The sequence below is a fragment of the Vicia villosa genome, linkage group LG4 (assembly GCF_029867415.1).
Source record: "Vicia villosa cultivar HV-30 ecotype Madison, WI linkage group LG4, Vvil1.0, whole genome shotgun sequence".
NCBI classification, from domain to species: Eukaryota; Viridiplantae; Streptophyta; class Magnoliopsida; order Fabales; family Fabaceae; genus Vicia; species Vicia villosa.
Genome location: NC_081183.1, coordinates 51,877,248 through 51,903,327, shown reverse-complemented (window position 1 = coordinate 51,903,327; position 26,080 = coordinate 51,877,248). Strand labels below are relative to the sequence as shown.

The following is a 26,080-nucleotide window of genomic DNA, read 5'->3' as shown; positions in this document are numbered from 1 at the left end:
AAACATAGGTGGATACCATCGAGTACGATGGGCGTGAGGGGTGCTAACACCTTCCCCTCGCGTAACCGACTCCCGTGCCCTGTTCTCTGGTCGAAAGACCTTGTCCTTGTTTCGAGTTAGGTTTTCTGATATTCCTTTCCCGCGATGGGATGAATATATTAGTGGCGACTCTGATCCATTTTTCGCGGTAGCGACACACTCGACAAACGAGAAAATAACCACGGAGACTAGTGACCAATAGACTCGACCAGGAGACGTCAGTAAACACTGAAAAACATAGAGATATTGATGCTTGCGAAGCATAAGAATTACATAGATCCCTCAGGCCAAAAGGCGGAGTGTAACCCTTCAAGGGTGGCAATCATTCGAATTGCCACACACATAGTATGGATTTCAAATGATTAAAAAATGAGATGAGTTGAATGCACACCCTCATTCGCACTCTATTATGCACGCGGCATGCGGGAAAATAACCAAAACAAGACTAGTAACGAATAAACTCGACACGCGGATGACAGTAACCATTGAACATTCATGGAGATGTCGATGCTTGCGAAGCATAAAAGTTACATGGATCCCTCAGGCCATAAGGCGGGGTGTACTATTCAAGAGTGGCATTCATTTGAGTTGCCACACACCAAGTATGATTACCCAAATGATTGAAAAATGAGATGGGTTGAATGCCCACCCTCATTCGCACTCTAATATGCGCGTAGCATACGGGAAAATAACACAGGAAAACTTGCAAGAAGCAAGAGATGTCCTTTATGCAAAAGGCAATAAGGGGACTCACAAAATATGAATACAAAGAGAGGACTGGTGACGACCAGACTCCATTAGATGATGCCAGTAAACACTGGATTTTGAAAGAGGTATTTTTACATACGGAACATAAGAACTACATGGTTCCTTCAGACCAAAAGGCGGGGTGTAGTTCTACAAGAGTGGCATTCATTCGAGTTTCCACACACCAAGTATGATTACCCAAACGATTGAGCTCAGCAAACGGGAAATAACCAAAAAAGGCAATGATCTTGACAAAGAAAGACTTTGTATCCAACCCACACTAGAGGGAGAAAGTGAGACTTCTTCTGGGGATATATTACCTTGTGCCTTTGAAGCACACACAAACTTGGCTTATGCATTGATGCATGTTTGAATTTTTCCATGGCGTAATGCTCCATATTCATGGAAATGTTACGCGTTTTTGTAGATTCAATGTGAATGCAATGATTACTATATGTAGAGATAACGAGGGCCCTTTAGAGAATATCCCACTGACTTGTCGATCGAGCTTCGTCTCTGACCTCGGGAGAGGTCAACACCAGGGAGAATCCCCTTAGTGTTACGAACTATGTGGGGGTGCCAATAGACATTGGACTTTAACTTGCAAGATATGCTTCTTCGTTGACATAAAGAATAACTTCTGACTTCTCACCATGTGCTACGACTTGGAGAATTTTCATCTTGAGGAGATTCCCTCAATTCACCTTGTCGGGGATAAGAAATCTGGATAAGGAACTCTTTATGGGATGAGTGGAACAACTCCGAGGAGAAATAAACTCCTATGCTTGGGGAGAGAATGAATTCTCAGGATAAATAAACTCCTATGCTTGGGGATAGATTTTTTCCAGGAGAAATAAACTCATATGCTTATGGAATGGAGCCAACTTTCGGGAGAAATAAACTCCTATGCTTAGGGAGAGAGTAACTTGTTGGGGAAAAGCATTATGATACTTATCAGCTCTGTGATGGTCAACTGCACTTTACAAGTGAATGACGATTCCTTCAATACAAACCAAAAGGATCATGCGCCAGGCTGCCTGACTTACGAAGATATTTTCCTCGAAAGGATTCTTATGCTCCAATTACTTGAGATAACTCTGCCCTAGCATATTCAAGCGTCTGAAATAGTCCTTCATGATCAATGGATCCTCGAGAGATCTGTCGAATATCAACGTGAATGCCCTATTGTTATACCCCAAAATTTGCCCGCATCTTTTTTCAAGAAAACTCCAATCTGGAAATTAAGAGTCTCATATAATCATGGATTTTTATTTCAACAAATATCCTGACATATGAAATACTTAGTTTTTAGAATTTTTCTTATACAGTAATTTGGCTTGCAGTTGAATTTATTCTTACGCAAACGCCAAATACTGTTTATTACTTCACACATGCTATTTATTTATTTACAGATAAATAGTACTGACACAATTGGTACAGAGTTAAATCTTTTTGGAGGCGCAGAATCAGGAAACTCAGACTGTACTGGTAATAAGTAGATTATTATTATCTTTTGTTTCCCACTAATTTTTGTACTATATTCCATTATTTTCAAAAATCTTTTCAAATCTCTTTTTCAAAAATCAAATCTCTCTTTTTCCCAACACTATCTCCACTTTCTTTCAAATCTTACTTCCACTCAAATTTTCCTTTTGTACGGAATCACATCATTCCCCAACGTCTCTATCCTTCTTTCCACTCTATAAATACCTCTCATTTTTTCATAAAAATCTCACATCAAATTCTAATTCATCTCTCAAATTTCTACTTCATAATCCATCCTTTCTTCTTTCCCGACAAAATGGCGAAGCGGTGGGAAACGTGTTTTCTTATGGTCATCACCATTGCTACGGTGATCATGTCTTTCTTCTGTCTACATAGCCCGGAACACTGTGGACCTGGGATGCTCATGCTCCCAATCATCTACATGTTACTATTTGTAGCATGGGTTATCAATCGTCATTCTTAAAATTTGCCGTATTTCTTATTTCTTAAATGTACCGTTTATTCGTACTGTTCAATATATTATGTAATATTTGTACTGTCAGTATTAAATGTTGTACTATTTGTCATAATATTGCTTAATTACTCAGATGATATTTTGTGTGTTTTCTGCCAGTCAAATATTCATTTTTCTGTGCATTAAATGGTTTTCAGGGTTATTATCGGTAATTTTGCCCGCATACAGTAAATATTAGTTATTTATTATGTCTGTGTTTTTTTTAACAATTCATGTAAATAAACTTTCATTTTTCACATAAAACAAAAACAAAAACAACAAAAAAGAAAATTAACTTTGACTGTTGATTTTTCACTCTAACTGCTACGTCAATATCTGAACAGTCAATTGACAGCCAAACTGCTGGCAATACAATTCTCAGTGTTTTGTACCATCAATCAAATCAATCTTTCACAATTCAAAATTCCAAGATTTTTGTTCTAGAAGTCTTCTGAATATCACGCGATTAGCAGAGACTCAACACTGCACAAAAATCAGGTACGCTTAACTGTCTCCTACATAAATAGTCCCTGACTAGGGTTTTCTTGTTTTTACAGGAGAAACAAGCTTTTGAGACCTCAAATGGATTTCATGCACATCCATATATCTCAAAGTACCATCATACAAATTTTCAAACTTCAATTCACTCAGACGCACCGTCAGCAGCTCAAACAGTCAACAGACGACCCGTTTGACCAAAAAAGTCAACAGACAGTCAAAAATGAAATTTTTTGTCAAAGTCCATATTTTGTCAAAGGATTCATCATTTGATCATTGGATGATCATAATTCATCAAGGAAAGATCAAAAATCAACAAAACCCTAAGATTCAAAATTAGGGTTTTTGCCTGAAAAGTCAACTCAACTTTGACTGGTCATAACTCTCTCATCCTTCATCCAAAAAATTCAAACCAAAGCTCATTTTGAAGGAAATTCAATTATCTTTCAAATGCAATTCATCCCATGGTCATTGCATTCACCATTTGAAAAATATGACCAAAGACATTACAGGTCATTTTCAAAGTCAACAAAAAGACACTTTTTTCAAAAGGACACACAAGGAGCATCAAAAATCATTTTGACATGATACGAAAGGAATTGGTTAGAGGACTCTTTGAGGTTTCCAAAAAGTGCAATATCTCCTTCATATGACAAAAATTGAGGGATTTACACCTTGTTGAAGTTGGCTAAATTTTGGGAAAATGCATAAAACCAACATTGCTAAAAAATGCATTTTTTCCAAATCGGGCCAAGTTTTCATGGTTCAAACATGTTTGCCATGTTATTATGGGCCTCCCACGACCAAGACCAAGCCCATAACATTTTTCTCCATTTTTTGATTTAATTTTATCATTTAAGATTAAATTAAAAAGGAAAAAAAGAAAGGATAAAGCATAGCTTATTTTCTAAGCTAAAGTCTCCACATGGGACTTAATTATGCAGCAAGGAAGGTGCAAAGCAAGTCTACGGCAAGAGTGTGGAAAAATGAAGCAATGGTTGCTTGAATTTTAAGTTTGAAAGTCAAGATTCCAACAAAGACAATTAAGGCTTCTTAGCTTAGTTTTTAAGCACTCCATGGCTTATAAATAGGCTAGCATACTCCAACAATCGAAAGAGACAGAAATCAGAACCTAAGCATAGTGTGTAACATACTTGTAATCACTTGTTTTCTTTCAAGGAAATTTAAAATTCGAATTTTAATTTCCAGCTTGTTTCAATTCAAACTAAACACTTAAACATCATCCTCAAGTATCATTGAACGTGTCTCAATCAATTGCAAGCTCTGAAACCTCACAAATCGAGCTACACAAGCCACGGTTTGTTCAAACTAAAATCAACTTGTATCTCATAACACACGCATATTTAGCAAGATGTAGACATATATTTGGATTTGGTTTGAGGTGTAGATCATTTCTGGAAACTTAATTGAAGTTTGGACACCTATACGAGAAACCACCATTTTAGGGTTCTTACTTTCAAATTTAGGGTTTTATGATCCATGCAAAATTATAAGTTCTAAATAGCACCATTAAACTCGCGTGAACAATACGAACTTAACCATGGCATTGCGCCAAATTTATACTCATGTTTGCTTGCATTCGCTATTATCACCAGGTGTAAAAGATTGGAGTTTTTACACCACCTGCAAATGAACGGTGTAAAAGCCCATCTGAAGGTTGAAGATGATGTGTGGCGTCCTCTGATTCGCTGGGAGGCGCGCGCGTGATTTTTTAAACTGACCTTGAATTCAGTGTTTTGCAGGTGTTCCACGTGCTATGGTCCCTCATGCTTTCCACCATCTGATCCATCCATCTCCTAATCCAACGCGCCAAATCATGCAGCTACATCATGTTCCCTCATGAATTTCCACATCTGATTAGTATCCTTTTATTTTCTATTTTTATTTTAATTTCTTTGTTAAATTAATAAAAAATAGTTTCAAAAATCCAAAAAATATTTTTAGACTTTTAAAATAATATATTATTTTCTGAAATAAAAATATTTTATTTTTCTTCATAATTCCAATATTTTGCATAATTAATTAGTATATATTTATATATTTTCTCTTTAATTATTCTTAACCAATCAAAAATCATTAAAAAAATTGTTCTTTATATTAAATATTGTTTATATATTATAAACTAATTTTGTACATATTTAGGATAATTTTCTCTTTAAGTTTAATTATTTGTATAATTATTTGCATAATTATGTCTTAATTAACTTAATAATCTTCAAATCAATTTCAAAAACTCCAAAATAATTAGTTTTGTTTTAAAATTAATTAACAAGCATTTTGAACATATTTTGAACTTAATTTTTAGGTTTAAAATTTATTTTCATCTTTTCCCTCATTTTATTTTAATTAATCATGCATTAATTATAATTAAAATCAATCATAAAAAAAATCCAAAAACATGCCTTTTATTTTTCTTGCAATTTAAATTCCTAGATAAATGTATAGGTTGTCAAAATCATGTAAATAGGCTAGTTTACATTTCCTGCACAATCGATGTAATAGCGTAGATTTACTTTCCGCACTTTACATTTCCGCATTTTAATTTCCAGCAAATATAAACTGCGTGTATGTCAAAGATAAAATTGAACCGTTAGATCACTAACTTCAAAGATAAAATATCTGAATACAAACACAATCACACTTGCACCTCTTAAGGTAATCCCTTCTCATTCTTTTCAAAATCAAAGTCAAAATTCTACTGTTTCGAGTACAAAATCAAACCTTTTGTTTGTATCCGGTGAAAGGATAGATTTTTTAAAGGAAATAAGGATAAAGACCTTACAACTCAGGGTAGACCTCCTAGTTTGCTTGCTCAAATCAAAACAAACAAAATTCTCATACACTGTTGTTTTTCAAAACAAAACTTTCCAAAAAGACAATATTTTGTATACATCCAAACACGGATCATTACAAAGTTAACGTTCTTTTCAAAACATCTTTCGAAAGATAAACAAGCATTTTGTATACATCCGCACAAGGATCATTACAAAATTCAATTTACAAAGGTATTTGAAACCACATATGAGCATTCTAAAGCAATTGAAAAGTGATCGAAAAACAAGTGAGCTAAGCAAACTTAAGAGCCCATGGATAACCATGGATACAAAGGGTGCTAACACCTTCCCTTTGTATAACCTACCCCCTTACCCAGAATTTCTTAAAGGTCTTTTTTCTGTTTCTTTTATAAACCTTTCCTTAATTGGATAAAATAAAAGGTCGGTGGCGACTCTGTGAATTTTCAAAAATGCGAAAGCATTAAGCAATAAAAAAGAGTCAGTTCACGTATCTCTCCCGCTCAGAGGTATGGCCCGAGAAAAAACGGAGGTCCACAGAACTTGCGACTCTGCTGGGGAGATACTTTCAAAAAAACAAAATGTTTTCAAAAGGGGTTACCTTAAGAGAATAGATTACTTCGATGTTTTCAATTGTTTGACTTGATTGCTCTATTTTTCAAAGGTTTGTTTGGGTATTTTGCTTGTGTGGAAGATTCTAACCCGAATCTCGAGATACCTTAAGTATATGACAATAGACCAAGGAAACTGTACGGCATGTACCGATACGGTTGATCTGGTAGTCATCGTTAGTGCGATACTTTGGTTTATACTGATGTCCCTTGAAAACGATCAAGGAGTATATTAGGCTTCCGAAATGTCATTAAACACTAATTTGTCTTAGAACCTTTTTAGTTGAACTTGACTTGTGGCCTATTAAGTGGCTAGCTTTGAAATTGATCGAAGTTAGTTATCCTCGAGGAATATTTTGATCGGCCGCTCGAGCGTTGAGATGTTACTTCCAAGGATCATAGAACCCGAACACTATTCTAGGACAGGTTTTAACCAACTCAACTTCAGTGGGGAGGGTATCACCTATCAGCTCCATGCAAGCCTTTAAACCTAAGGCTATTGTTTGATTTGTCTTTGTGTGCCACATGTTTGCATCATAAGCATATCATTTTCTCACAAAACACTTCAAGGATCAAAGAGTTTACCTTTGTTTTTGCAGGTAATGGCTCCCGCCACTCGAGATTACATCCGAATCAACATCTCAACAGTACCATCTGAACTAAAAGACTTAGTGTCAGAATTCCCCAGGAATGTTTAATTCACCGAAAGGCATGGTCACCTACTCCATTTGGTTACCTCAAAATTTGAAGAAGACATGATACGGGTCCTGTTCCAGTTCTTTGACCCTGAACATCATTGCTTTACCTTTCCAGATTACCAGTTGGTACCCACTTTGGAAGAGTTCTCTGAGCTAATTGGATTACCTATTCGAAATCAATTACCTTTCACTGGTTTAGAAAGGATTCCGAAACCTGAAGTCATTGCTGCTGCTTTACATCTGCGGAAATCAGAAATCGAGTCCAATTGGGAAACAAAGAGTGGAGTTAAGGGTTTGCTTGCCAAGTTCTTATTGGAAAAAGCTCGACTACTGCTAGAAAACAAAAGTTATCCAGCTTTTGAGGAAGTTATGGCACTTTTGATCTATGGATTGGTTTTATTCCCAAATCCCGACCAGTTCATAAGTGTACACATCATCAACCTTTTCCTAATCCGTAACCCGGTACCAACATTACTGGGAGACATTTTACATTCTCTACACACTCGTACCATGAAGAAACTGTCGCGGGGAAAAATCGTTGTCTTTTTTCGGGATGAGACACCTGATGCCTTCTTTGGGCTCGAGTGCTCAAAAAATGATTTTTCTTTTGTACGGACCAAACTTTTTATTATTTCCAAAAGAGGAAAAGGAAAAAAGTTGCAATAACCTTAAAAGTGGGGAAGAGATCTTGGGTAAGAGGGTTGGTTATACAAAGGGAAGGTATTAGCACCCAACGTATCTATAGTACTCTATAGGTTTCTTTGTTTTATTTATTCCATTCTTGTTATGGTGGAGGTTCTTGTGAAATAGGTGGGACCTAAGGTGTTTGTTTGATTATGCTCGCAAAGATCATCGCGATCCTCTGCATACATATCCCTTAGAGGGAATCAGAGCATCTGTAGCTCGGGGTCTACGGGTGCTAAGGTTTAAATGGTTTTTTTTGTTTTATTTTGCTCGCCAAGGATCGACCTTGTGCCTACGTATTCTCAAAGGGATGTTGAGAAAGTCAGAGCAATCGTAGTTCCCACTTATGCTAGTGGAAGCAAAGGAAAATAGACAAATGTCGTCTAAATGCTAGATGTATCTAATCTATATCATCACATACATCTGTTTGATTTTGTTTGAAAATCTTTTCATTATAAGCCCGGGGCCATGCCACTTAGGGTGCTTAGAATGATAAAGATGTTTTTGTTTAACCAGCCTTGTGGCAAAAGTTTCAATGAAGTCAGCCTTGTGACAAAAACTTTGATTAATCAGCCAGCCTTGTGGCAAAAGTTTCAATGAAGTCAGCCTTGTGACAAAAACTTTGATTAATCATCCAATACGGTGGTAAAACAGTTGGATTGATTAGCCAGCCTTGTGGCAAAAAGTTTGATTGATTAGCCAGCCTTGTGGCAAAAAGTTTGATTGATTGATTGATTGTTTGTGATGATATAAAAGAGATACTCCTAGCATAGAGATGAAAAATGTCTAATCTCCTAGGGTATTTGATTTGGATATTGGGGATGCTTATAAGAAGCCCGTGGGTCCTTGTACGAAGCCCAAGAGGAGGCTATCCGAGGGTCCTTGCATTGTAAGCCCAAGAGGAGGCTATGGGAGGGACAATCCAGGGTCCTTGCATTGTAAGCCCAAGAGGAGGCTATGGGAGGGTCACTCGTTTGTACAAAGCCCAAGGGGAGGCATGGTATAGTTGGTTTGAGCTCTTAGAGCGATTTCACCGGGAAACCATACTCTATGTCCTAACCTAAACTAGGGAGATTCTTTGCACGAAGCCCAATAGGAGGCTATGGGGAACCTAGTGTTGTACTAAGTTAAACAAGCACACATATCACACATATGAACAAACATGAACAAGTATGAACAAACATGAACAAGTATGACAAAGTGCGTGTATATAATGGAGTTTATGAAGGAAATATACCTGTAGGCATGATCCATTTGTATACACAGGGGCTCGGGACTCACACTCGGGGAGAGGTCCACTTGAATTTATTCAAAGCTATGTAAACAGGTATTTACAAAAGGGCTTGGGACTTATACCTACATGGAGGCCCATGGTATTTTTTGGGAAGATTTAAAAAAACCTTCATTTTTGATTTGTTATTCAAAGTTAAAAATCAAATTGATCGAGATATGTACAAAAAGGCGTACAATGAAATACCTAATTTCATGTACTGGAATGGGTATGTACAAAAGGGCTTGGGACTTATACCTACGTGGAGGCCCGTGTTTTATTTACAAAACATGGTTGATTGTTTATTTACAGACGCGTCGTTTGTTGTTTTGAAAACAATTTGAAAAGTATTGTTTTGAAAGAGTTTTCTATACAAAGAAAAACTGTAAAAGGAAAAAAAGAGTGGGTCTTATACTCTCTAATATTCGAGAGGCCCCACTTCATTTTTGAAAATCATTTGATCAATTAAAAAGATTTAATCAATAATTTCAAAAAGAAATGGTTTATCGTTTTTGAAAAGAATCGCGATCGCTCGCTTTAAAACGATTTGAATTTGACAAAAGTCAACTTAATTAAGTTTAAAACAAGTTTTAATGCTTAATTAAGACCTAAGTGATTAGGGTTTGATCAAAAAAGTATTTACAAGTGATTAGGTTTGAAAATTAAATGAAAAACAATATTTAAAGTATTTAAAAACACTTAAAATGTATCATTTTAAACCTAATTAAAAACACATTAAATAAATCTTTTTTTGTGATTTTTTTTGATATTGTCAAAATATGTATATTAAATAAGAGGTGTGTAAAAAATGAAGAGAAAATAAATTCATTTGGTTAGTTAAATAATTAGATGAAGTTGTGAAGAAAAATAAGAAAAATTAGTGATAAAAAATTGGTTTTGTCTCCACAAAGACTTGAACCCACGCCCTCTCTCTCACATGCCAAAACACTTACCAACTGGGCTGCGCGCGCAGCTTGTAAGTATAACGCATCCATTTAATTATATTTAAAAACGAACATTTGAAATTTCTGAACAGAAAATGGCGCCAAGAACACATCCCCAATTTGATTTTGAAATTTCTGAAAACTGAACCAAATTGATCAAGTGAAGGGTCTATCTCACTCGGTTTTTTACAAGGATCATGATGGTGCCCTCATAATTCATTTATTTTTGCTCTAAGGTGATCAATTTTGTGATGAACACGAAGAACCCTAATTCTGAGATTGATCATGAAATCGTGTATGTGCAAGATAAATAGCAATTGATTGAGGGTTAATGATCCTCATAGGTGCAGAAACAAGATGGTATGTTCATATTTCATTTATGATGCATGGAGAATAGAGTTTGAAGTTCATGAGCACTTACCTTAAAAATGGCAAAACTGAGAATCGAATTCTGCAAATGAGGAGTTCCAGTTGTTGTTTCTTGATCTGGACTGCATCAATGGACCTTATGGAACATGTTTGAATGCTTGGAACAGTTTGAATTCACTTGAGCAAGGCCATGGAACCCGACCTGCAGTTGCTTGGAGTGAGAATCGAATCTGATGATGGAGATGTTACAGGTCATATGTGAGTGTTTGGATCATTCATATGAAGTATATGGAAGGTGTTAGAAGTGATAGTTTGGACATAAATGATCTGGAATGAAAATTGGCATGATAAGGTTCATTATATGCAAACATGGAGGTTGAAGAGTGATTCTGAGTTTTATGTGTTTTTGGGGTGTGTGAATGATTCAAACACATCCCAAATGATGTTTATGAGATGTTAGAACCATCACTTTGGCCAGAAATTCAAAGGTTTGGAGGTTGGGATTTCTACCTCACTTTGAAACTTGAAACTTGCAACTTAAGAAAGAAGGGAGAAAACCTATAATTGTGAGGTTTTGGTGTGATTTGAAGAGTGATTTGCACCTCTATTTATAGGCCATGGATTCTGAATACAAGGCTCTTGCAAGTTGCTTCAAAGTTTGATGATTTGGCTTAAGAGATAAAAAGGAATCTTTTACATTTAATGCAAAATGGTTAAAGTGACCAAACCATGGTTAAAACTCTAAGCTTCTTATCTCTTTCCATTCTGATCTCAAATCAGAAAAATATCATTCAATCATTGCTTTGGTGTGTCATTACTTGCATTATTTGGCAAATTGGTTCATAACTTTGCAAAAAATGGCTTGAAATTTCAAGTGAAATGGTCACTAATGTCAAAATTCAAAACCATAGCTACACTCCATATTTTTTCATGCTCTTGGACATTTTGGAAAGCTCATATTACACACTTCAAAACCCTAGTTGAAAGTTTCTTCAAACTCTTTAAGGAAATGGGTGAAAAAGATCCATGAACTTTGAGAAAAATGAAGTTTTAAGTGAAGTTTTCAAAAAGTACCAACTTTGAAGCTCCATATCTCTTAAATGGTTGATCTTATGGAAAAAAATTATATGTGTCAAAGTTGTTTATTGGATCAAAATCTACAACTTTCATGTTGGAAGTTTTTTTCAGTTTGTAGGTGAAATTTTGAGAAATTCCCTTCCAAAGTTTGGAAAAAACCATTGAAAAACACTTAGAAAATTTTCTAAGTATGAAAGTCAAACTTTTGACTTTTTGATTCTTGATAGATTTTCTTGATTTTTCTTGATCAAATGACTTCTCATATCATATATTGATGATTTAAAACTTCAAAAGTCATGGTTGACCAAAATTCCCCAAAAGTCAATGGTAATCTTGTACAGTTGACTTTTTCAGACGAATCGCGTTTCTTGAGATTTCAAGTGAAACAGGCTATCCTCATCAAATGAATAGTGTGAATGGATCATATTGAGGCATTAGAGGATATTGAGCCATGGTTTGAGTTGTGGCACCATGTCCTGATTAAAAAGTCAGTTGTTCAGTGAATTAGGTCAAAAACCCTAATTGTCGACCAGATGAAATTGATGCCTGTAGGTCTTGAATTGAGATGTAATTTCCATTGTATATTGTCATAGGGATTATTTGAGGATGATTGAAACCTTTGATTGACTTCCTGGGGGTTTTTAGGGTTTCCCAAATGTGATCCCTGATTTTAGTCCCTGATAGTTCAAAAAACCCTGATCTGAGGATTTGTCTGATCAATCTTTGTGTAGGAGATGTTCTGAGCCAATGGATTAGGTCAAAATGATGCACTTGGGGTCTTGAGGTCATGTCCCAAGTCATTAGGTCAAATCCTGAGCAAAAGTCAGGAGTATGCTGTCTTCAGTCAAAACCCTAATTCAGTCGATTCAAAGCTGTTGAGCTTGTTCAAATGAATCTCTGAGGACCAAATGTTGATTGTTGATGAAGATGATTCATTTGAGATGAAGGGAGAACAAAGCCCTAATTGATCATTACTTGTACTGATGAGTGATTTCTTGATTGAATCCTGCTGAGTCACAAGTAACAAACACAAGCTATGCAATTTGTTAGAGATGCAAATGATGCATATGCAAATGATATGAGGTGGTATCTTAGGTCAAAAATTGGGGTATGACAGATGCCCCTATTTAAGTTTCTTCAACCTGAGACATGAAGATTGAAAATCTTTATTTTGATAAGGTGGAAGAGACTTAAATATTAGAAGACGCAAATTTTGGACCTAAGATACCAAAATTGCGAATGATGCAAGGATATCTTTACCGAGGGAATATCAAGAACTGACTCCACTGGGGAAAAGAGATCGGGAAGGATGTCTCAACCCGTTTTAGGAAGAGAATCCGTTTTTGTTCTTTTTGGGAAAGCAAGTGTATGCTTCACCGGGGAATGATAGCTTTGTAAGAAACTTACCAATCGACATCATCGACTATCAGCATGGGGATAGACTTGTTTAATAATGCGAAGGTGAAAGGTATGAAACTGTGTTACCGACTATCAGCATGGTGATAGACTTGACAAGGTAAAAAGAGTTTCAAAGGTTCGGTTAATATTACCGATTATCAGCACGGTGATAGACATGTTAAATAATATAACCAGAACAAAAGGGTTACCGACTACCAGCCTTGTGATAGCGGTTCTGAAGACATGATCAATTATCAGCCGAGTGATAAAATGATCCTGGAGACTTTGCTAGGGAAATTACTGGTTATTCAGCCTTGTGAACAGTAATAAGACCCTGATTGTCAAATGGTCTTCATGATTGATTTCCTAGAGAGGAAAAATATTTTGAAAGAGACATAAGCTGCTCAGAAGATGAGGCTATTGCTTATTGTCTGTTTTTCACGACTCTGTTTGAGGAATCGGAATTTGAATTCTTTGGTAAAGACAAAGTTCTAACCAAGAATGAATTGGAAAGAAACAGTCAAACAAGACTTTGTACCCAATGAGGAATGAACTCAACTGGGGATTTCCTCCTTTGTTTTGAGAGGAGAAACTAAAGCAACCTTCTTCCACGAGGAATGATCTCAGTGGGGAACTGGAGAAGCAAGAAGTTTTTTCTGCTTATGGGTGACAACCTACTTGGAGAGATGACACGCCCATACTTGTTTCTTTTCTTCTTTTTTTTTCTTCTTTTTGAGGATAAATATATCCTAAACAAGTGATTTTAAAGCAAACATTGAAAAATGCAAGAATGCATAAATGATGCAAATATGTATGAATGATGAATGTCATGAATGTAGCATGCATGCTGACGAGACTGACAGACAAAAGAGTATATATTGGAGAGGGACCGACGTCGCAATACAACCAGATACTTGGCAAATGTTCTTCAACACGGTGTAGATAACACGGGTGATGAATGGTGTTGCGTGTTTTAAACTTCTCTGGGGAAGTATGAACATTTTTACTGGGATGGAAGAGCTTCTTCACTGGAGATGGAAAATCTTCGTCACTGGGGATAAAAGACCTTCTTTACTGGGGATAGAAGAGCTTCTTCACTGGGGATAGAAGAGCTTTTCCTATCATAATCTTTGATTCATCCTATGGAGATAGCTGTTGATGTTCCTTCTGTTGTTCACAACTTAAAGGAAAATTTCGCTTTTATTTTGAAAAAGAAAAGTAAATTCATTTAAAACTTTTTTCTCTTTTTTTTTTTCAAAAGTGAATAACACAATTAAAGCGTCATTTTGCAAGCTAAAAGAAATTAGAGATTGCAGACAAATGGGCACAAGGCTCAAATTTATTTAATAGGATGGTAATCAGCTAAAGGCATGATTCCATAGAGTATTTACAAAAGTTGGAAATGGTAATTATGCGGAAAAGGCTACATTGAAAGCAATAACCACTATTCCCCCTAACAACTTTGAGTTCCAACTGTGCTGGTCGCTTCAGATTGGCGATGATTTGATTGAAGATCCTTTGATGGAAAAAAGACTCCTCAGGTGACGAAGTACAGACTGATGCAGTTACTTTGTCATAAATCCCTAATTTTTGCCTAGATTGCCCTTTCAGGTTTTCAATCTACCAGGATGAATTTTTTCTGTTTATTGTCTCTAATTTTTGCCTGGACCGCCCTTTCGGGTTTTCAGTCCACCGAGACGCTCATTTTTGCCTAAGTCGCCCTTTGCGGGTTTTCGACTTACCGAGCTGTTCTTTTGTTCTTTTTTAGACAAAGTATTTCTTGACTGCATCAGCATTCACAGGATATGGGAGTTCATCACCATCCATGGTTGCAAGAGTCATGGCGCCGCCAGAAAATGTTCTTTTGACAACATACGGGCCTTCGTAATTAGGAGACCATTTGCCCCTAGAATCTGGTTGAAAAGACAAAATCTTTTTAAGCACGAGGTCGCCTTCTCGAAATTCACGAGGTCGAACCTTTTTGTTGAAGGCTTGTTTCATCCTTGCTTGGTATAACTGTCCATGGCATAGAGCAGTCATACGTTTTTCTTCGATTAAGTTAAACTGATCGTATCTGCTTTGACACCATTCAGCCTCTGATAACTTAGTCTCCATGAGGACTCTCATTGATGGGATTTCAACTTCTACGGGGAGCACAGCTTCCATGCCGTATACTAGAGAAAAGGGAGTTGCCCCTGTTGAAGTACGCACCGAAGTACGGTACCCATGTAAAGCAAATGGCAGCATTTCATGCCAGTCTTTGTAAGTGACGACCATTTTCTGGACGATCTTCTTAATGTTCTTGTTAGCAGCTTCAACAGCGCCGTTCATTTTTGGTCTGTAAGGAGAAGAGTTATGATGCTCAATCTTGAATTCCTCACACAACTCTTTCATCATTTTGTTGTTCAAGTTTGAACCATTGTCAGTAATGATCTTGCTGGGAATACCATATCGGCAAATGATGTTATTCTTGATAAACCTCACAACCACTTGTCTTGTAACATTGGCGTAAGATGCTGCTTCGACCCATTTGGTGAAGTAATCAATTGCTACCAAGATGAAACGATGACCGTTTGAAGCTTTTGGTTCGATCATTCCAATCATGTCGATACCCCACATGGAGAAAGGCCACGGAGATGATAGAACGTTGAGTAGAGTCGGTGGCACATGGATCTTATCTGCGTAGATCTGGCACTTGTGACATCTCTTCACGTGTTTGTAACAGTCAGATTCCATTGTCAACCAATAGTATCCTGCTCTTAAGATCTTTTTGGACATCGCATGCCCGTTTGAATGAGTTCCAAAGGACCCTTCATGCACTTCATGCATTAACATGTCTGCTTCGTGTCTATCCACGCATCTGAGCAAAACCATGTCGAAGTTTCTTTTGTATAGCACGTCTCCGTTCAGGAAGAAACTGCCAAAAAGTCTCCTTAGAGTTTTCTTATCTTTGTTTGATGCCCCAAGCGGGTACTCTTGAGTTTGAAGGAAGCGTTTGATATCGTGGAACCACGGTTTATCATCGATGACTGCTTCAGTTGCAAACACATAGGCGGGCCTTTCAAGGCGCGTAATTCTGACTGTAGGCATATCGTTCCAATGATTGACTTTGAACATGGAAGATAAAGTAGCCAAGGCGTCTGCCATTCGATTCTGATCTCGAGGTATATGATGCAATTCAACCTTGTTGAAGAAAGTCAACAGACGTCTTGCATAATCTCTGTATGGAATCAGGCCAGGGTGGTAAGTTTCCCACTTGTCTTTGATTTGGTTGATCACGAGGGCTGAATCTCCATATATGTCTAGGATTTTGATCCTTAAGTCAATGGCTTCTTCGAGACCCATGATACAAGCTTCGTATTCTGCGATGTTGTTGGTGCACTCAAATAGCAATCTGGCGGAGAACGGGATATGAGTACCCTTGGGAGTGATGATGATTGCCCCAATTCCATTGCCAAAAGCGTTTACTGCTCCATCAAAAATTAGGCCCCATCTTGATCCGGGCTCAGGACCTTCTTCAGGTAACGGTTCGTCACAATCTTTCATCTTCAAGTACATGATATCTTCGTCAGGAAAGTCAAACTTGAGAGATTGATATTCATTAATTGGTTGATGCGCCAAATGATCGGCGAGAATGCTTCCTTTAACCGCTTTTTGAGCACGGTATTCAATGTCATACTCAGATAACAGCATTTGCCATCGGGCAATCCTTCCTGTTAAGGCGGGCTTTTCAAAGACGTACTTGATCGGATCCATTTTGGAGATTAACCAAGTAGTATTGTTGATCATGTATTGGCGGAGACGTTTTGAAGCCCAAGCCAAAGCACAACATGTTTTTTCGAGCATGGAGTAACGAGACTCACAGTCTGTGAATTTCTTACTCAAGTAATAGATGGCATGCTCCTTCTTACCGGTTTCATCTTGTTGTCCAAGCATACAACCCATGGATTCTTCTAACACAGTAAGGTACATGATTAATGGTCTTCCTTCAACCGGAGGAATCAATATTGGTGGTTCTAACAGGTACTCTTTGATACTGTCGAACGCTTTCTGGCAATCTTCAGTCCATACAACCCCTTGATCTTTGCGGAGAAGCTTGAAAATTAGCCCACAAGTAGCAGTCATTTGAGAGATAAACCTGGAGATATAGTTCAATCGTCCGAGAAATCCTCTTACTTGCTTTTCAGTTTTTGGTGCAGGCATCTCTTGAATAGCTCTGACTTTGTCGGGATCTACTTCAATACCTCTTTGGCTGACAATGAAACCCAAGAGTTTTCCAGATCTAACCCCAAAAGTACATTTGTTAGGATTCAAGCGAAGCTGATATTTCCTTAATCGTTGAAACAACTTCAAAAGGTATTCAATATGTTCTTCTTCTGTGCTGGACTTGGCTATCATGTCGTCCACATAAACTTCAATTTCTTTATGCATCATGTCATGAAAGAGAGTAGTCATTGCCCTTTGGTAAGTTGCGCCTGCATTCTTTAATCCAAACGGCATTACTTTGTAGCAAAAGGTACCCCATGGGGTGATGAAAGATGTCTTCTCCATGTCTTCAGGAGCCATCTTGATCTGATTATAACCGGAGAACCCGTCCATGAAGGAAAAGACGTTGAACTTAGCGGTGTTATCAACCAACAAGTCAATATGTGGTAATGGAAAGTCATCTTTTGGACTGGCCTTGTTCAAGTCACGGTAGTCAACACACATTCTGACTTTGCCATCTTTCTTTGGAACTGGCACTATGTTGGCTAACCATTGAGGATACTCGGAGGTGACAAGAAAACCTGCGTCGAGTTGCTTTTGAACTTCCACTTTGATCTTATTAGCCATATCAGGGTGAGTCCTTCGCAATTTCTGCTTAACTGGCGGACATTCTGGCTTCAATGGCAAGTAATGCTGAACAATATTGGTATCCAACCCAGGCATGTCTTGGTAGGACCAGGCAAACACGTCAACATATTCTTTGAGAAGGTCTGTCAACTTACTCTTGACATCAGTATCAAGCAGCGATCCAATGGTCACTTCTTTTTTGTCTTCTTCAGAACCCAAGTTGATCTTTTCTAAAGGCTCTTTGTGAGGCAGAATGGCTCTTTCCTCGTGCTTAAGTAATCGAGAGATCTCGTCCGGGATCTCCTCTTCTTCCTCTTCTTCGGCTTCGAACACAGGAAACTCAAAGTTGGGAGAGGGCATAGGGTTATTGCATTCAATGGGTTTATCAATAGTAAATCTGCACATGTGATTTATATTTATTTCAGAAAATTTATGAATGCAAGAGTGTATGCAGATTTTTTTGAAAAAGTTTTCCTCATTTTGGTTTTTTAGGATTACCATTTCCAGAAAAAGCAAAAAATAAAACACATAGTGTAGGGAATTCAAAATGACACTTTATTTATGATTCATTTTTGAAACAAAGCCCTAAACACAAACTCATTTGTCTTGGGCGGGACAAAGAGGGAAACTTTTAAAACAAAGCCCTATACACAAAGTTATTTGGGCGGAACATTTAAAAGCAAAGCCCTATAAAACATCTCTCTGCTTTGGGCAAGGCAGGAGGTCAAAATAACAGCGAAGTGATTACTTTGAGCGGCGAACAACATTCGGAACGTCGACAGCTTTCCAGTAGCAACGAACTCCTCTGTGTATTATGTATTCAGGAAAATTCTCCCCAGAATTATCTTCAGTATTGACATTGACCGCTGGTCGAGCAGGATTTGAAGGTCCTGGTTTGTCAACCTTGTTCTTTGTAGAGTCGAAACAGTCTTCTTCTACTTCTTGGAGAGCATAAGACGAGTCACAATCTCCAGAATTTTCAGGATGTATTTCCCAGTCTTCAGGATGAAGAGACTCATTGTCACCGACACTTTCTAAGTCAACTGCGGGATCATCTTCCCCTTCATCTTCAAAAATGGCATTTATGTGATAATAACCATCATCAGGATTATCAATCTTGGCAGATGCATTGAATCCGAAATCTTCAGTAACTTCAGGCTGCCGAGAAAATTGAGAGCATTGGTAAGCCTCTTCTGGTTGACTATTATATTCAAAGGAATCTCCCCATCCAGTTGGTTGGATATCCTCAATCGCAATCTTGTAACTTTCAGGTGCTGTATATTTCACCATATAATCAAATTTTCCACTTGGTTGTCCCAAGGTGTCCCAGACGTCTGCAGGAACAGGTTCAGTTTCATTGCCTTTGGATTTCTCTGAAGGAGGATATGGTTCTTCCTGAGATATGTATCCCGAGTCATTGAGATAACACTTCCATTCTTCTTCAGTATCAGGTAGACCTTCTTCGATACATTCTTCGATAAGGACATTAACCTCTTGAGGAATTGGGTTAAGGAACCCTCCACTAATGAATGTTTCTTTGATCGGACGAAGGGTTTCATCCTTCTTAGTGCAGTTTGAGAATGTTGGTGAACATCCGAGACCTGCTCTAGTTTCATTCTTGGTAGGGGTCACAACTTGCCCCCAGCCAGTGGTAGCTCCATCTTTCACTACTTTTACCGCCTCTTTGTAAGAAGAGATCGATGCTTTCTTCTTGGAAGATTCGTCTTCTAAAGAGAGACCTTGGAACTGTGTTCCTTCCTCATTATCGGCACTTATGAAAGAGAAATTGGACAAATGACTCACCATTAAGGCTTGCTCTCCACTTATCGTCACCAATTTTCCATTTGTTACAAATTTTAACTTTTGATGGAGCGTAGAAGTTACTGCCCCTGCTTCATGGATCCATGGTCGTCCTAACAGACAGCTATAAGCAGCTTGAATGTCCATGACCTGGAAGGTGATTTGAAATGTATGTGGACCAATTGTCATGGGAAGGTTGACTTCGCCGATAACAGATTTTTGCGATCCATCAAATGCTTTGACAACTACACCACTGAACTTCATAGGCATTCCTTGGTAAGACAAACGAGCAAGAGTCGTCTTTGGCATCACATTCAAGGAAGATCCGGTGTCTACCAATACATTGGACAAAGAGTCTGACTGACAGTTCATAGAAATGTGTAAAGCAAGATTGTGATTTCTACCCTCCTCGGGGAGTTCTTCATCACAGAAGCTTAAATTGTTATAAGCTGTTATGTTGGCTATTATCCCATCAAAGTGGTCAACAGTCACATCATGATCTACAAAAGCTTGATCTAAGACCTTCATCAGGGCTTCCCTGTGGGCTTCTGAATTCAACAGCAATGAAAGTATTGAGATTTTTGAAGGAGTCTGCATAAGCTGATCCACAATCTTGTATTCACTTCTTTTGATAAGCTTCAAAATTTCATCAAAATCAGGATTGACATTGGTTCCACTGGATTGACCAACATCAGTGTTTGGATTACTGACAGGAGTTTCCACAGGATTCCCTACTGGTGTATTGACAGGATTTTGCCCGGTAACAGGAGCAACAGGCTGCTTTGGAGGTAGTGGAGTATACACACGTCCACTTCTTGTTACTCGACTCACATCAGCGATATTCACAACAGATGAAAGAGTAGGCAAAGGAACTTCTTGTCCATTCTTTATCATTGTGGCATTGTAATTGTATGGAACTGCCTTGTCAGAGTCATAGGGAACAGGTCCAGGTAGACAAATGATCAAAGGAGCAACAGGAACCTTCGGCTTGTTATAAGTAACTTCCATGCGCTCGGGCATGTTGAAATGAGGAACGATGACGTTAACTGTAGGCATTTCCGAGTTGATATCTGAGACTAAAAGCTCATGCGGATAGCATCCTATCATGTTAACTTCATTTTCATTCCTATTTATATAGATCTGAATAGTACCATTATCCAACAGAACTTGAAGATCTCTTCTCACAATCGAACATCCATGAGAATCTACACAACATATGCTACAGGAACCATAGTGATGCTGGCGAAAATTCTGCCCTCGACAGAGAGTAGCGTGCATTTGTACCAAATCTGCTCTTGAGAAATTGATATTATAGACTCGGTACGGACCAGGACATCCATACACCATGTTTACAACATGCCCTCCATGATTGGGTAGCGGATTTGCTTGCACATTAGGATTCAAATTTCTGAAAGAGAGGAGATTAGATCTAACCAACCTCTGAACTTCATGTTTCAAAGCTATGCAGTGCTCGAGATCATGGCCAGGTGCTCCTTGATGATAAGGGCATGAGACCTCAGCTTTGTACCACCATGGGAGTTTCTCAGGTACTGGTGGTGGTGCTTTAGTTTGAACAAGACCTCTTTCAATCAAAGCAGGGTACAATTCTGTGTAGGTCATTGGAATCGGATCAAACTGTGGAGCTCTTTGTACATGATTCTGATTATTGTTTAACTGCTGAGCCTGTTGTCGAGGCTGTTGTTGTTGAAACTGCGGAGTAAATCCCGGATTCGGTGTTGTATTAACGGCTGGTGCGATAGCAGCTACCTGTCGTTGGCGATTAACATTTCCTCTTGGCTTCCCTTGGGACACCATGTCAACACTTTGTTCTTTCTTCTTTGGGAAACCACTTCCAAACTTTTTGGTTCCGCTTGAAGATCCACCTTCTTTAGTTAGACGTCCGGTTCGGACTCCTTCTTCTAGACGCATCCCCATGTTTACCATTTCGGTGAAATCACTTGGAGCACTAGCAATCATGCGTTCATAGTAAAACGGGCTGAGAGTATTCAGGAAGATCTTTGTCATCTCTTTTTCTTTTAACGGTGGATTAATCTGAGCAGCAGTTTCTCTCCATCGTTGGGCATACTCTTTGAAAGTTTCATGGTCTTTCTGAGCCATGGATCGAAGCTGATCTCTGTCTGGAGCCATATCTGAGTTATACTTGTATTGTCGGACAAAGGCCTCGCCTAAGTCATTGAAAGTTCGAATATTGGTGCTATCCAAACCTGTGTACCATTTCAGTGCGGCACCAGTCAAACTGTCTTGAAAGTAATGGATAAGCAACTGATGATTATCTGCATAAGTAGACATTTTTCTGGCATACATCACAAGATGACTTTGTGGGCAAGAACTACCTTTGTACTTCTCAAAGTCTGGGACCTTGAACTTGGCTGGTATTTGTACACTGGTGTTGCACCCCAAAATTTGCCCTCTTTATACATGCTATAAGTTATGAATGTCGTTTATTTCGTCGTTCGAAAATTAAGGAAAATTATAAAGAGCTCCATGTATACACGGTGTCTACAATTGTTAATTCAACTGAGTTTCATTGGATTTCATGTGGAGTTCTTATGTGCTTCAATTCTTATCTTCCTCAAGAATTCCTCAGAGCTTTATTGTTAAGTCAGATTGAAATACTAATGCGAGGCATGACATGAGAGATGAATTTGTAGATTCATTATGTTCAAAGAAGTTTTTGTTCTCATCATTGTTACTCGTTGCTCGCAATATAAGTGGACTTGGATCTAAGATGGCGTACAAGGTTTTAATTCACATTCTTGTGCAAATACGGGGTATACAATTGTGTTGATTCAAGGGGTACCATAAATTCAAATTGTGTTCAAGATTAATCGATTGAATCAGGATTTATGCGTGTTAATTTTGGAAAGAAGGGTCATGTGGATTTTTTGAAGTGCAAAATTAATTGGAATTCAAGATGTTCACCATCGTTTTTTTAAGCATTCAAAAATATCCTTTACACCATTACAAATTCATTTCAAAAAAACTCAAATGTCCACATTTCTTCAAGACCATGCAATGTTCATATACTCATTTCAAATCTAATCATGTTGCATTCCATAGAAATTTCACGAAGAACTCAACATCCAAAGCTATTACTTAAATAAGTCCAAATCTTCAAATGGTTTGTGGTATCTTCAATTGATGTCTTGATGACCAATAGGGCCGACCCGCCGCTTGTATCAATTCAACACAATAAACCAAAGCCCGTTGGAACAAAACCGAACCTGCAGCAAGATGGAACCGTTTCACAAAAGCGAGAAAAGAGTTGAGCAACAGAATTTCATTGAAAAATCAATATAACGGAAAGAAAGAAGAAAATCCTTGAGGGAATTCACAACAGAATATAGCAGAAGAGAATCGAGAAAAAGAGGAGGTAACAGAAACGTAACAAACTTTTACCTCGCTCTCTGAATCATCTTCTTCAACGCTTCAATTCAACCTTCTTCATCTTTCTCACCAACAACTTTTCGCCTATCTCCATAACATTCATTCACCAATTGACAGAAAAAACCTGTAACAAACTTTTTCTCTTGCTCAATCTTCTTCTGGAATCTCCATCGATCAATTCTCCTTCAATCTTCATCTTTCTCTCTCGATTGCTGCAACTTCAAATCTTCATCAACGAAAACTCAGAAAAAGCTCAAGAGGAAGAGCATAACAGAATTTGAGAATTGGAGAAGAACCTGTAGCAAACCGTGCAACAAACTTCTGAATCGGGGAACCTTCATCGAACATCTCTCCCTCCATCTTCATCGCATTGTTCTCCAACCTTCTTCAATCACCATAACCTTCATCCTCTTCGTCGTTCTTGATAATCTTCACACCGAATCACCTCACTCATCAGAAAAACTCAGAAAACTACAAAAACTATCTTCAACTATCGGCAACGAATCATCACCTTCAATCTCATCAAACTTCGACGCATCTTGAACTATCATCATCATCAAGAATCTGTGAACGTCAACAACAATTTCAACGCGCGCCTACAACAACATCTTCGTCGCATCAACACCGAATCTTTAACTTCCTTCCTGCTTCAATCTTCTTCTCACAGCATCGCCAAATCTGATCCGTCACGCAATTGCCAAGAACAACATCTCAGAGCAACAAACTTCAACGCTTTGGAAGCTTCGTCATCTTCGGCAACGACATCTTCGCCACGCATCCTCTAACTCGCGATGGGGAGAAGGTTGAAGACGAGATCGGAGACGAGAGAGATCGAGTGGAAAGATGAGAGGTGAGGCCGATTCGTGGTTGATTCATTCACGGCGGAGATGAAAGAAAAACGGAGGCCGGAGAGATTGAAGATCGGACTCCGCCGCGCGCCGTTCTCGCAAGAAGAAAGAAGAAGACTCCGATAGCCATATTTCAGTGTAACCTAATCCCTTTCTATTTCATTTTTTGACTAATTGATAATTAGTAGAGATTAATTGAGAATTAGTGTAAACCTGATGTTTGAATTCATAATAAAATCTGATTAATGTGAATAATTAGATTTTAGTTGTTCTACTTCTGGTTATTGGATTTTGAATCGAGCAAGAAAAACCAGAAAATTCCCTTGGGCCATGTCCTCACCGAATTACTAGCGCCACCACCCCTGAGCCCATTGCAACTCATTTCTGGCCAATAATTGCACAAAAAAGACTCTGTTGGGCTTAGCCACATGGGCCCTACGCCTTGTATGGAACTGCACCACTGTTTCTGGCTTGAACCCCCCCTGATTCATGTTTTTAGGTGTTTAGAATTAGATTTTTGTACATAGTTTCCTCCTATTATTTTCTAGATAATAATGACATGAAACAATAGCTTTTGTTAGTTCTTAGTTCAAAAAATAATAAAAACATATAATATTTTGCTTGTTAGAATTTAATTGCTTTGTTATATTGTTTAGTTTTAATTCTTTGATAAGATGACATAAAAACAATTACATTTGTTAGACTTTTGCATGATAAAAATAACCAAAAACATGTGATTTCCTTGTTAGAATTTAATTGTTTTGTACATAGTTTTGTTCTTTTACTTTGAGATAAAAAATGTCAAAAAAACAATTTAATCTTGTTAGACTTTTGTTTAGGATTTACTTAGAATTTAACTTCTCTTATTTTCTATGGTCGGTGCATGCTTCCTTGTTATTACTGATTTGGTTGTTGAGATGTGTGAGGTACTTCGAGAGGGCCTTCGATTGCTTCGTGTTCCACTTTATTTGTGGGACACGGACTCGCTTCCGGTGCGACTTGACTTGTGTTGTGTTCCACTTTACTTGTGGAACACGAACTTATTCCCGATGCGATTCACCTGATTTCTCATTCATTGAGATGTATATTTCTGTATCGTCTGGCTTGTGTTTCTCTTGCAGGTTGCTTGTGTGGTTGTGTTTCATACGCACCACATAGCGGTTGTGATTTATTTTCACACCGCATCGCTTTGACGCTTATGCTGGACTCCTGGCTTTTGCTGGATGTTAGATTACGTGAAGTTTCTTAGTTCTGCTTGCGTTGCTAGCTCACTGCGGATTTGCTATCCGCTCGGTATCTCCTTGTCCCTTTTACCGCTTTCTCGCATCATCCTATAACATGAGAAGTAGGATCTAGACATGCATCTGGCCAAGTCCTCGAAAGAGGCTCTGTTTTTGTTGGTGTGTTTACATTTGTGCTTTGCGGCAGGGAGTCACGGTGTAATAAGTCCTATATGGCACTCCGTTAAGTCCTCATGGAAGGCATGCGGAAAGGGTTAGCAATCAACCCCCGCCTAGTCTCATCGAGTCTGTTCAGTATGCGCACGTTACGCGTTGCTTGCTTCTGAACCTGCACAAGATCTTGTTATCGAGTATGTCAGGAAAAGGGTTCATGTAGTCGGACCCCCGCCTTTCCTATAGCTCGCGTCGCTCGACGTTGATGCTCGGTGTACGCACACACCGTTTTCCTTTACGATCCGTGACGGCTTGGTTGCTGAGAGGGGTCCGCCCTCTTGTCTATGGCCCGATCATTTTCACGAGGTCTAATGCTTGGTTGACTTGGGTTGAGCTGCTCCCCTTGGCTATGGCGGGACCGCTTTTCTACCATTCGGTCAGTACCGTTGGTTTTGTTTGCTTTACGAGCGGATGCTCGTTTGTGTGCTCATTGTATGCTTTCCCTTTTCCTCGTAGGTTGATAGCTTAGCTTAGACTTGTACCCTTTGTATGATAACATTAGGTAGCAAGCTTTCCCCCTTAGCTTAGGTTTTTCTCATGCATCTTTTAAAACACAAACCACACTCTTTGATTTTCTTTTCTTAAGAGTT

The 26,080-nt window shown here is 38.3% G+C and overlaps 1 protein-coding gene and 1 long non-coding RNA gene across 2 annotated transcripts in view; both read right to left on the bottom strand.

Moving 5' to 3' along the window:
• LOC131597205 (uncharacterized) overlaps positions 1 to 17,221 on the bottom strand; it is a gene marked incomplete at its 5' end in the record, with an annotated part of 37,272 nt that extends 20,051 nt beyond the window's left edge. The window contains one exon of the mRNA XM_058869915.1: positions 15,989 to 17,221. Within this exon, the coding sequence (XP_058725898.1) occupies positions 15,989 to 17,221 (1,233 nt within the window). The remainder of the gene's footprint in view (positions 1 to 15,988) is intronic.
• Positions 17,222 to 22,350: 5,129 nt separating this feature from the next.
• Positions 22,351 to 23,570, bottom strand: LOC131599164 (uncharacterized). Its single transcript, XR_009282606.1, has 3 exons — positions 23,485 to 23,570; positions 23,201 to 23,414; positions 22,351 to 23,025 (listed from the first exon to the last, which is right to left on the bottom strand). It is a non-coding gene; the product is annotated as an uncharacterized LOC131599164 (long non-coding RNA).
• Between the last annotated feature and the right edge of the window lie 2,510 nt (positions 23,571 to 26,080).